The following is a 13,288-nucleotide window of genomic DNA, read 5'->3' as shown; positions in this document are numbered from 1 at the left end:
TTTCTTATTACTGCCCCCCCCCCCCCCCGCCCATAGATTCAAGCACTCTCTTAGGTCTTGTGGTAGCATTTTAGGTTTGCTTACTTAGGCCCTGACCATTTTGATAGATTTTTTTCTAGCTATTTTAGTTTTTGCTGTGAATGAAATTATTTCCTTGTATAATATTTTTAATTGTTAATGAAAAAAAATATTGACTTTTGTTTATTTTATTTCCAGACACTTTAACGAGCACTTTTTTTCCTAGTCATGTTTTGGTTGACTTTAGCTTTCAAAAGTCTCACCAAGTGGCACCCAGGAAACGAAGTAATATAACTCCTTTACTGTGGGACATGACTTGAGACTGGTAGAGAATGGGGTGTAAAATAGGAGAGTTTATGGAATCTAATTTGTACATTTAGGAAAGACGGAATATGGATCAGCCTCACATCACTGACGTGTCAATATGTCAGACCACTTGTTAGATTATTTAATAATCTTAGATGTCTTTGGTATTCAATTAATTAACCTCTCAGGATTAATCTTTGTGAATTCTGTATCATTTCTGTGAACTGCAGAAAGGCTGAATATAATTAAGTCTGTAGATACTGGTTCTGTTTGAGTAAGGAAAATGTGAGGGACGGGAGGGAAGACTGAACTGACTTCCTCCAGAATAGTTTACCAGGCTGTGCATTCCAGGCTTGCTAATTTTTTTGTATAACCTCACAAGTGAAATATAACTTCTTTTCTTGTTGTGAGTAATCGCCCTTCCTTCTTCCACAAGCACCTGCTGTTGCTCTAACCACCCGCCCCCCAGCCCCCGGGTAAGTAGGTGTGAGATGGCCTGGTCTGACAGTGCCATCTCGTGGCTACCTGGGGAACTGTATGGACTCATCTCCCTGTTGAACCTCCAGCCTGGGTTGGCGTCTGGGAAGCCAGATCCCGGCTTGGGAAGAAGCAGTTATGCCTGAAACAGCAGGCAGAGAGCGAAGATCATCAAAGTCCGAGTCCTGGCAAGGACTGCCTCCCGCACCTGGGAGACCAGGAGGGAGCCAGAAAGGCTGCGTCCGCAGGAGTTGCTGGACAGCACGGACTAGGTCCGAAAGGAGACGCCTGCAAAGGAGCTTCAGCTGGAGAGAGAACTCCGCGACCAAAGCAAAGAAAGGGAAACGGATTTTTGTTCCCTTAATGGACTGTCTGCATTCAGACTTAGGGCAGGGATCAGCTTAATTGTGGGTTTCCAGTCAGTTCTAACACCATTCTTCAGGGGTTCCCTCGTTTACCTCTTTTTAAATGTTCTTAAACATTTCCCCATTGCTTAAAACTCAGCTAATATCAGATAGTTCCACACAGGCACAGTCTACTTCTCTTGCTTGCTCTTCTCCTTTCCCCACGGCCTGCCTCCCTCCTCCCTCCCTCCCTTTCTCTTTCCCCCTTTCCTTCCTTTCCCCACTCTTACTCTAGGAAAACCTCCCTCTTTCCCATAATGTTATTTGGGAGCCCAAACCTAATCCTCATTACAGCTCATCAACCCGGGGCAGTGCCTTTTGGGTCAGCTTTATCAAGGGAGAGCGAAGGCAGAGGCTGGGAAGTAAACGAATGGGTGCTACTGACACCTGGATCCTTGGAAGGGATCAGGAGTTCCCTCAACGTCACCGCCAGGCTGTCCTCCCGCTCGACCCCTCCCCGAGCTCCCCGTCTGTCACGAGCATGTTTTATTTGCTGCCGTATCCCCAACCTTTACAATCGCACCTGGCGCACAGAAGGCGCTCTCCTAATATTTATTGAAGGAATGGACAAGTATTCTCAACGCATGAGCAAATCTGGCTGCTTTCTTTTCATTACATTTCAATTTTGCCTTGTTAAGTGTTGCAGTGACGCTAATTTTCATTGTGAGAGGATGATTTTTGACTTTTGTAGAATAATTTAAGCTTATATAACATGTGAGGATACTTCCAGCACAAAAATAATTATTTTTAAGATTTCAACCGACCAGCTGACAGACTTTCTGAAAATAACCTGTTGGTAAGTTGGGGACTCTCTCTCTGTACCTTTCCTTTTCATGTTTCAAGAGTGTATCTTTTATATACATAAATGAAGTGAAAACAACAACACACACACACAAACCAACAACCGCAGAATGACCAGCTTTTACCTGTCTTGACATCCCAAATGCTCTTTGAATCTTCCCCAAAATAGAAGCCAAGACTGTTAACTACTGCGGAGAAAACACATTTGGAAAGCCGAACATGATGAAGCATTTGGCAAATGTCTCACTGTATATGCTTTCTGTTTGCTGTGTCTCTTGCATGATAAATCCTTGATAACAGAGACAGAGATATATTTATTCTCTATGTAGAACTGAGCAAAGAAAATATGTTGGGTTTACCTAATATTTTTCAGAATTGTGCCCTTTCTTGTGAGCCTTCTGAAGAGAGGAGAAATGAGGCAGGCCGTTTCTATTTTATAGATTGTTCCTCTGACATTACTCTTATGTGAGAAGTTTCAGGGGGTAAAAGAGTGACCACTTGCTACTTTCCATTCCAAAACCTTAGGGTTTTAGAAACATCTCACAAATCTCTGTAAGCTTAAAGAATTTCTTTTGCTACAGTGCAAAGGAGCCGTTGAAATGAGTTCAAAGCCAGCCTGAAATAAGACAGCCGGGCAGTGGCTGTGTAATATCAGAATGTGGTAGACCTTGGTTAATTTGTGAGGATGTGTCACAACATCCCACATCAGGCTTGACATTTTGTTACTGGCTGATTTGGGTGGCAGTACTTATATGGGGAGGGCGGATGTCAGTTCACTGACTACATTGGAAGACAAGAAAGAAGCTACGAGGTATGAAAAAAGCACAGAATAGCATTACAGGTGGAGGGGTCTTAGACTTAGCAGTGCCTCTAGCCAACTGTGTGACCTGGAATAAAGTAGGTTAACATCTCAGAGCCTTAGTTTACCCTTCTGCAAAATGGGAATAACGATGGCCGTGTAGAAGGGCTGTCGTGAGGAATGGAGCTACTGGGTCTAAAGCCTAGCGCCCAGCTAGCGGTGCTCCCCGGGGGATGGGTTGTGATCAGTGTCCTCACACGTTCCCTTTGCGTTTCTCTCCCAGGTACCTCGGGATCACGAGGCCGCTGACCTACCCGGTGCGGCAGAACGGGAAATGCATGGCCAAGATGATTCTCTCCGTCTGGCTCCTGTCCGCCTCCATCACCCTGCCCCCGCTCTTCGGCTGGGCCCAGAATGTCAACGACGACAAGGTGTGCCTGATCAGCCAGGATTTTGGCTACACCATCTACTCCACGGCGGTGGCCTTCTACATCCCCATGTCGGTCATGCTGTTCATGTACTACCAGATCTACAAGGCCGCCAGGCGCAGCGCGGCCAAGCACAAGTTCCCCGGCTTCCCGCGCCTGCCGCAGCCCGACAGCCTCGTCTCCCTGAACGGCATGGTGAAGCTGCAGAAGGAGGTGGAGGAGTGTGCCAACCTCTCGAGACTCCTCAGGCACGAGAGGAAGAACATCTCCATCTTCAAGAGGGAGCAGAAGGCAGCCACCACCCTGGGCATCATCGTGGGGGCCTTCACCGTGTGCTGGCTGCCTTTCTTCCTGCTGTCCACGGCGCGGCCCTTCATCTGCGGCACGGCCTGCAGCTGCATCCCGCTCTGGGTGGAGCGGACATTCCTGTGGCTGGGCTACGCAAACTCTCTCATTAACCCTTTTATATATGCCTTCTTCAACCGGGACCTGCGGACCACCTACCGCAGCCTGCTCCAGTGCCAGTACCGCAACATCAACCGAAAGCTGTCGGCCGCGGGCATGCACGAGGCCCTGAAGCTCGCCGAGAGGCCCGACAGGCCCGAGTTTGTGCTGTAAGGTCACTTATCACTGTTTTCCTTTCATCCCCCAACGCTTTCATGGAGCTGCTTTTTTATTATCATTTACTTTATATATATATATACACACACATATGTTAGACTCTTTTATGTGTAATAAAGGTGAAAGAGGACACCTCTGTGCTCTGAGCTATCTCAGGAGAGCAGCCCTACTCAAGGAGGGTACCCAAGTGCCCTCATGGGTTACCAGAGGCTCCAAACCTGGGATAGTCCCCAGATGACTGTGAAAACTTCTAGGAACTCATCCTGTTTTCTGTCTTCACTGGGAAGCAGCAGGCAGAAATATCCCCTAATAGGGATGAGGGAAACCAGATATCATTTCTCCTAGGAACTCGAAGTTGTGAGCCTGCCGAGGCTCTGATTCTTGAGCCTGGGTGTAGCTTCACAGGTATTTATTTTCACATCTATTACATACACTCCTTTGTACATGTGAAATTATTCACAATTAAAAAGTTAAATTTTTTTTTTTTTTTTTAAAGAATACAGTTTTCGGTTCTAGAATATGATCAACCTATATCCCCAGGGACTTTTCCAGGACTCTAAAATTTTATTGAATTAACCACTAGTGTCTGCTCATCAGATTCTAAATTCTAAATCTATGTCTTAGATTTCTATTTGCAGATCTAATACAGTGCCTGGCACATAAATAGATGATAAATAAAAGTAATAATGGCCAACAGTTATTGATCACCTATCACATGCTATACACCATTCTGCCTATAAAGTAGGTGCTTCTAACATCCCCAATTTTCAGAAGAATAACTGGGACTCAGGGACATAAAGTAATTTACCTAAGATCACATATCCCCTAAGTGGTGGATGTATGAGTTACCCCAGTGCATGTGCTGGTAGCTGTTACGCAACACTCTTTGTCAAGTGATTTCAGTCTACAGTCTGTGAAGAGCTGTTGAATAATTTTGAGCTGGGGATTGTAGCCATCAGCTCTCTAAGAAGACCATTGGAAAAACTTGTTAATAGAATTAAGTTAAGTTGGGAGGACACCTTCTCGACAGAGTCTTTGTAGTTTCTCAGAGGGAGGAAGTGAGGAAATGATAGTCTTAGGGCTCGGGCTAGGGGATGTTAAGGTGGGAAACTGGTGAGGACTGGGCGGAGTTTATGACATAATAGCTTCGGATTGGTGGGTGCAGCTAAGTGAGGGCCTTGAAGTCAGTATTAATGGACAAACTATTTGTCTTGAGAAGTAAGCTATATTGGTTGGTATGAAGCCTTATCTTTTGGAAGCAACTACTTTCTGGGACATGTGACTGGATATTTTGCCTAGTCCCAGAGTTATTTAGCACAGGAACAGGAAAGCACATTGGTTTCAGTTCTCGGGAGTAACATGCTGAGATGTGTGTTTGAGGCAGCAGTGAGAAGGGCGGTTAGAAAGGCTGGTGGCAGAGGGTCAGTTAAGCAGCCAGTGTAGAAACTGGGGAAAAACAAAGGAGGTCCTGAACTAGAAAACAACTCTGTGCTTGTATGCCTCCTACACAGCCAAAGAACTTGGGAATAACTTGATTATTTTAGCTAATGATTCACACATAATTCAGAGAGCTGACAAAATGCTAATTTTTCAAATGTCACACAATAGGTTTTCCAGTTTAAAATAACAGTAACCCACAGTTATTGAAGACTCACTCTCAGGCACTATGCTGAGACTCTGTGTGAATTATATCACTTAATCCTTAAAATGTTACGAAAAGTTGGTTTTCTTCATTTCTGTTCTGAAGATGACCAAACAAGGCCTTGGGAGGTCAGGTAATTTCCCCAAAGCCGTACATAGAGAAAGTGATAGAGCTGGATTTGAAGCCAGGAAGTTTGTGTTCAAAAGGGCTTTTAACTTCCATGTGACAGTACCTTTTATAAAAGTAAATCAGCTAACGTAATACCCAGGGATATTTGCCTCTGTGTCTTTAGCTAGAGAAAATGGCTCTCCAAGTGAAGGGGACATTTCAGGTGGAGGCATCAGTGTGGGACCTTATGCAAGGGACAGTCTGGCTGAAGGTAAGTATTAGTGTGGGGAAAGATGTGGAGACCACGATGGAAAGGTGGAAGGAAATTAAATTCTGAAGAATCTCCACTCCAGTCCCAAGAAATTTGGATTTTACTGTAGACAAGTGGTTCTCAACTAGGGGTAATTTTGCCCCTGGGGGACATTTGAAAGTGTTTGGAGACATTTTTGGTTGTTATACCTGGAGAAGGGAAATACATACTGATACCTGTCTAGAGGGTAGATGCCAAGGATGCTGATAAACATCCTATAATATGCAGGCAGTGCCCCCAGCAGGCACTTGGGAATCTTCCTTGGGGCAGGGAGTGAACAGAGGCAAAGGCTGTGAACGCTTCACTGGCAATTTTAATTCTCTATTCTGTAATCTGTGTGCCCTTTTCACAGGTGTTCAAATAATGTTACTATAAAACCAAATGTGACATAAGGAGGGATTTTGTTTCTTCCTAATTTGTCGGCTTTATGGATTTTTTTTGAACTGCTATAAATATCACATTTTGATGGCTTTCATTCTCTGATACCACTATTGTGAACAGTGTTGAAAAGCTGTTTCTAAAGTACTTTTATATAAAAGAATTTCATGGGATTGTTTTGAAGTAGCTCTTCTTTTCCACCTCCCTTCTGCTGGGTGATGTATTGTCTTTCTCATCAAAGAGACTCCTAGAGTTCCCATCAGTGGCTGTGGTTAGTCATAGGGGAGTAATCTTGGGTTCCTATCCTGAATTCTGTCACTGGGCTGCTCAGGGTTTGTGCTCAAGCTTTGGAGTTCAGGCTGATTCTACCAGTGATGAGAAAAGTCAAAGGAAATGGGTCCCAATAGAAACAGAAGAAGCAGCCCCGAGGCCCCTGAAACCCTGGATATCTGTGGTGGAATGTTGCTTTAAAGACAGAAAAAAACCAAAAAGTTTGCTATTTCCTTGATGTTTTTCCCCACAGCAGTGTTTTCCTCACCATTAACTAGCTGGAATCCATCTCTGTTTTTATGAAATCATCACTTAGTAATAATAATAGCTCGTTGGCCTCACTCTTTACAGTTGCCTGCATTTTAACTCTGCAATGTCTCTTTAAACAGGAAAGGCAGGCAATTGACCTCTCTTGCTTTTTCTAAAAAAATTCTTTTTCGTAGATAGTAAATATACATAGCACAAAGTAAATCAAGCAGTACAGATGGGTATAGAAGAAAACTAAGCCTTGTGGGGATGTCTTAGGGAAATACCCATGGTGGCAATTACAAAGGAGGTGATAATCTGGGTGGGTTTTTAGAGAGTAAGATTTTAGCAAGAAGGGATGGCAGAGGCGGAGGAAGGGTTGGCGCTGCTCGAAGCAGAGGGGAGAGAGGATGGACAGAGGCGCACAGATGTGGGTGGGGTATGTCTTTAGCAGTACCTGGAAGCTGGGTAGATTGGGGTCAGCATGGAGGGCCAGTTGGGCAGGACGGGTGGGGAGACAGATGAAGGCTTTTGAGCTGGAGTGAGACCAGGACTGTAAAATAGGGGTTCACAGTGGGAGAAGGGAGATGGGCCAGGGGGCTAACGTAAGAGTGAGGTCTCTGTCAGGAGGGGCCCACATAAGCAGGGTGGTGTTGAGACTAGGCAAGAGGCCAAGGATGTGCGGACATTTGGAAGTTGATCAGCAGGTGGGTGGGGAGGAAGGAGACTGAAATGGTCCTATGGCTTGAGGCCTGGAGAGACAGCTCCTGAGCTGCTGAGAGCTGCAGAGGAAGGACAGCCTGTCCTCTTGCTGAGAAGATGCAGAGCCCCTGCTAGCAGTATGGGTGGAGAGCCAGCAGGGACACAACCAGTTTCCAGTGCCCGCTCCCAGGTACCCAGGAGCCGGGAGCGGTGGGTCTGAGCTGAAGTGTGGCCTTGGTCTTGTCCTCAGTCTCCATTGTGTGAAGGGAGGGACAAAGCTGAGATGGTGTCTTGTGGAGAAACTGATCCTGTCACCGGAAAAACCCATTTGTGGAGTCTAGAGGGGCCCTTGCCATGGGATGGGAGGCTGAGGCTGGGAGTGCGGTGCGGCCCTGGAATCTCGTGGCCCTAGCTCTCAGGCACAAAGGTGTGGCTTGGTAAGGGGAGTCCTGGGAAGGCACAGAGTGAGGGGAGTGTGGATCTAGAGGGAAGGTGGCACTGCACCAAGGAGAAGGAGACTTTTCCTCAGCCCTTGGCCAAGACTTGTCCATGACTCATGCCACTTCTGTGAATCTGGGGGGAAGGCCGTGCGGGAGGTGGGGCGGGGTTCCCTGGTCTGCGCACACAGCTTGCTCTGATGCGCCCTCCTAGAGTGAACGCTTCCCAGTAGTAGTCATCATCATTCTTTTCAAGTAGGGCAAGTGCTGTAGTATTTTGCAAGGATTTTTGTGAGTAGAGCCAGTTTTGGCTACGGCTCTTATAAAAGTGAATTTCTAAATGGGTTATCTGGGGCTGATTTGCAAATATATTAAGGCCCTGGCAACTTATAACAGCTATGAAATTTGTTAAAAGAGCCACAGCACTTTTTCTTTCCCTTTAGAGATGCTCATCACCCCGTAGAAGCCACAAATGCTTCCAATTACTGAATGCTGCAAAAATTAAATCCACCCACCGCAAAAGAAAAGCATTTATGGTTCTGCTAAATCATTTTCTTGTCTTCTCTCCCTCTCTCTCTCTCTTTATAGACAAAAGTCTGACTACTGTAGAAAAAAAAGTCATGATTCATGATCAAAAGCGAAATCATGGAGATGAACAAAACCAGGCAAGACAGAGGTGGAAACGGGACGAAATCATTTGCTCAGCCTGTGGAATGCGGCTTCTGGTTTTTCTTGGGATGGTTCAAACGTGACAAGACGAGCGGGGTGATCTGTGGTACAAGCATCTTAGGAGGGAGATGGTCCCCTCTCCTTTTCTTTCCCTTGTGGATCTGTGCTATTGTGTGCAAATGAAAATAGTTCTCGGTTTAAGAAAGCGTCAGCTCGCGAACAGAGCTGAGCTCCAGAAGGGAAACAGCTGCTGGTGCTTTGCATATGCCCCAGTCCATGCCAGTGGAAGCGGGTTCCAGCGGTGCCTCCGTGCTCCGAGTCTAGGCCCTGCGGTGGGGACTCGGGAGTCATTCCCGAGGCAGAGTTCATGTTGTTGTAGGACAGAAGGGTGTTTTTCCGAGCTAACTGCAGTAAGCATAGTGTTGACTATGTTGCATGTCCCGTGTTAGAAAACAGAATCCTGTCATCAGCTCACACAAGTGATTTCCCAGAGCAGTGTCTGTTTTAAGCTTCTGTCGCACAGTTTGGCTTTCCCGCAGGGTCCCTGTGACTTCCCTACCGATGTACTTTCTTTGTGAACTCGCTTATTGTTATGGTATAATCAGGAACAGATCTCAGGCTGGAGAGAATCATAAAAAGCCGAATAAAGCTTTTGCTTGTGCTCACTTCCAAGGGGTCCTGAGAGGTGAGGAGGTTCCTTCCATGAGGATTTTTTACCTGACCGTACTGGGTGTCAACGTGGGTGTTGGCACTGAACTTTTGACTCGTTACACACGGGTGCCATGGGCCCAGAGGCTGGTCCATAGCTGTGTTTTGGGGGACAAAGTCAGGGAATCACGGGGTTTTCATGAAGGGTTGTGATGCCTCTGGAAATGAAGCATCACTATGTTCATTCTCGTTGAGCAGCCTTTTGTTAAACTGAATTGTGTGAGCCGGAGGTCACCTGGGACACTCACTATTGGCAAACGCTCCAGAATACCATGCTGTTCCTTCTAGAGGATTTGTTTTTGTGTTCTTTGTATCTTAAATCAAATGTGTGCCTGGCCAATTCTGTTTTCCTCCCTAAAGTAGTAGGCATTATGGGCAGACAGGGAAACAGAAAAGGTCCCTTTGAGGATTGTATTTTTTTGTAATGGAACCATGTGATATTATGAGCTAGACAGAAAGACAGTAGATCGGAAGAGTACCTCGAAAGGGATGAAATGAATGCAAAACGTCATTTGGTAAAAGAGAACTGCAAGAGAATATTATTTTCCTACCATACATGTAGCCGTTTCCTCCCAGGATACTGTGGAATTCCAGCGTGGATGATGGATTTCTTCCAACTATCATTGACATTGCTTCTTGCCAGACACAGGGAGGGGGCCTGCCTTTCCGGAAAGGGGAGGTGGGGCCTGTCCTTTCAGAATGAGCTGTACAAATTCCTCAACTGCAGATTTGCTCAAGTGACTGTATATACTGATATTCATAATTTAAATGATTAATTCTGGTCAGATCAATGTTACATTTGAAAATGTTTTATTACCTTACAGCAAATAAAGTTTATTTGTAGCTGTAATAAAGCCACTTAAGTAATGATTTTTAATTGAAGGTCTGATGTCATAAATGTTGCTGTATGTCAAATAGCAGAAGGCCAAGCTTCATATATTTGCTAAATCCTAACAAGTAGTTAAGGCAGTTCTGCAATTAACTGCATTTCACTGTGAGGATTCATCCATTTGGTAAGTTTTGTTTTTTTAATTAGTGTTCATTTCTTGATTTGATGAATGGGTGTTTATTGGGCTTTTGCCACCTTCAGCACCGTGGACGTGGAGGGAGCAGAGGTGCATAAAGTGAGTTCTTTCCTTTAAGGCATTTGCCTCTAGATAGAAGGCAGGCATGTCTCAGATTGTCATGCATAGTATAGTAAGTGCCTTGGCAGGTTGCAGGGAGTGACATGTTTTTTCCTGTCCATAGATGGCATTATGGTTAATTGGATTTAGGTTTTCAAATGTGTTTGCTTAATGTTTTTATTAGGACCTTAGTTATTAAAAATGGCTCTTCATCCCACCTGACGCTAACACGTGGTGATTAAACTGCTTCACTCTGGCGATGGGGGCTGGGCGCTGTCCGCTGTGCCTTACCTGGATGGCAGCCAAATGGAAGGAAAGGTAGAAACTAGAGAATGGGAAAAATATCGAACAGTTTATACTATTTCACATATGGCATAGTTTTTGCCAAAGGTACCGCTTTTGTTTTCACTAAGAGTTGGGAAAAAAATCACTGAGGTAAACATTTTACATATATGTTATGACTGATCAGCAAGAATGACTGTTGTGACTAATCTCTCTCTCACTCTAGGGCATCAACTGTCATCTTCTGGAAAGGCTGAGAGTATTGGGAAACCAAGGTGGGGAAGTAAAGGACTTGTAAGAGATAACTTAATGACCGTTGCCTTGCTATCTGGTATTATTTTGTAAATATTAAACAGGAAGCACAGAGTTCCTAGGTTTTCTGGAAGCTCTTGTGATTCTTAAAGCATTTCCCATGATGTCATGTGCTTGAGATGCTTGTATATGTTTCTGATGATTATATTTTCATGCAATTTTATCAGATTCATTGTCTGCAGGCCTGAGATCAACAATAAGAATAGAAAATTCAGGCAGCTTTTCAAATAGTTTATGCTAATATAATAATTGTCTGAATTGCCATCTGTAGATGGTGGGGATTTTCCTTTCAGCATTTTGATTGTCGAGTGAGTCCACAATTTAATGGATCTAAATGTTTACAAATCCTGCATTTTTAAATAGTTTATGCCCCTTCCCATCTCAGGACCTTCACACATACATTCCCTTTCTGTTCCTATTCTCAGTTATTTATTTAATGTTTGCCTTTATCATTGTTTATTAATTCTTCAAGGGCAGGGACCATGCCTGCTTTCCTTACCAATATGCCCAGCATTTAGCATCATACTTGAAACCTATATAGTAGGCATATAATCCATATTTTTTCATAGGAAGGGAGGAAGAAAACAAGAGAGGGAAGGAAGAAGGAACAGGGAAGGAGGAAGGCCACAGTTTACTTGGCACCCTTTTTAATTTTTAGATGAGGAAATTGAGAGAACTTGGAGTGATCAGGTAATGTGCGCAGCGAGTGGGAGAGAAGGCGCTTGAATTGAGCTCTCCTGTGTGCGCGGGCCCTCTGCTCCATGGTGCTGCTGCTTTTGCATGAGTTTCTCATATCAAGAGAGCGACCCTTTCTTAATTTTCTGCACTAGTGGAGCAGAGCCGTGTATGTGTTATGGCCCATATGTTGCAACTTGTTTATCTACAGCTAGCCAGATGGTCCCTAACAGCACACACAGAAGCCATTTGGAGACTTTCAGAGGGTCAGCGCATTTCGAAAGCCCTGGGAGTAGTGCATCCTGTGATGTCATCCCTTACTTACTGCAAACAGTGTGAATCAAAAAGGGGAGACCTTGTTCAAGATTACATGTGAAACAGGCAGACCTTGGGTACCAGCTCAGGGGATCTAGTTCCCCGAGACAGAGGCTTATTCAATTGGATCTTCCTTGAAACTCTCTAGTCTACACTTTCTCTGGAGAAGGAAAGTAATTTCTTAACTTAAAGCACTTCGCTTTTCAAGCTCCTGCTGGCTAAATTAAAATTTAAAAAGAACCCTGCTTAGGCAGAACAAGCAACAGAGATGTGATGTGATCATCAATAAAAATGTAAAAGCAAAATTTACTGTGTCTCACTGAAGCAGAAAATGAGAGAGGTTGACAATGATCAGAAATAGACTAGCAGATAAAAGTTACATCGGGCATTTGGCATTTTTAGAAAAAGCTGAGTGAAAGGAATTAAGACATCTTGTAACTATGGCTCCCTGGACAGACAGACAAAGTCTTAGATTCTATTCAAACTGTAGAATTTATGCTCAGAAATTATAGAGCAAGAAGAAGATTATGGAACAAGAAATATGTAAGATACTGTAAAGAAATGAAAGCCTACTTCATGATTCTTCCTCTAAGAATTTCATTGATTTATCTGCTCACTCATTCCAACAAATATCTGTTAATATGTCAGAGACTGTAAAACACTGGAACCCAGTGGCAAGACAGAAGTGATCTCCATTCTTGTGAAGCTAAAAGTCTACCAAGGAATCTGAACATTGCACAAATGACTGTAATAAAATACGCTGTGTATTATGCTAAGGCAAGCACAAGGAGGTTCTGAAAGAAATGCATACTTCAATATATTGATATAAATATTTAAATCTCAGTGGAGGAGAGAGTGATAATCCAAGATAGCAGATGGTAAGAAATATCTAGAGTTTAATCTTTGATGTGTGTTATGTAATATTTTGGTGCCAAATTACTTTTCTTAATTACATTTTGATTAGGCCATTATTAAAATGCTCTTTATTTTTCAAACCCACACAGTCTCACAGTGGGAGAGATGGTGCAGAGCGACAGTGCGAGGCAGCAGAAAGTCAGCTATAAATATAAAATATTGTCCTGGGTAATTTACAAAATGAACAATCCACCTGTAAAAAAGTGAGATATAACTGTGTCCATGGAGAGTTCCAGGGCTAGAGGATCTCATGGGTGATCTAGGAGCACAACTCCCTATTGTTTAGCAGGTGAAAAGATGCTAAATTAGGGCCATGTTTTGTTTGAATTTGTTTAAAGGAG

At 44.1% G+C, this 13,288-nt stretch overlaps 1 protein-coding gene across 2 annotated transcripts in view; it reads left to right on the top strand.

The window, feature by feature from the left end:
- Positions 1–10,199, top strand: part of HTR7 (5-hydroxytryptamine receptor 7) — a 65,802-nt gene extending 55,603 nt beyond the window's left edge. Inside the window, exons 2-3 of one of the 2 annotated variants that reach the window (XM_081158474.1) lie at positions 3,089–3,847; positions 8,536–10,199. In XM_081158474.1, coding sequence (XP_081014600.1) covers positions 3,089–3,847; positions 8,536–8,578 — 802 coding nt within the window. In that variant the 3' untranslated portion in view covers positions 8,579–10,199. Of the gene's footprint in view, positions 1–3,088; positions 3,853–8,535 lie in introns of both variants that reach the window. The other variant, XM_081158475.1, reaches the window with a different exon arrangement.
- Positions 10,200–13,288: the final 3,089 nt, after the last annotated feature.

Source organism: Miniopterus schreibersii, assembly GCF_964146895.1.
Source record: "Miniopterus schreibersii genome assembly, chromosome: 14".
NCBI classification, from domain to species: Eukaryota; Metazoa; Chordata; class Mammalia; order Chiroptera; family Miniopteridae; genus Miniopterus; species Miniopterus schreibersii.
This window is presented reverse-complemented; position numbering and strand designations above follow the sequence as displayed.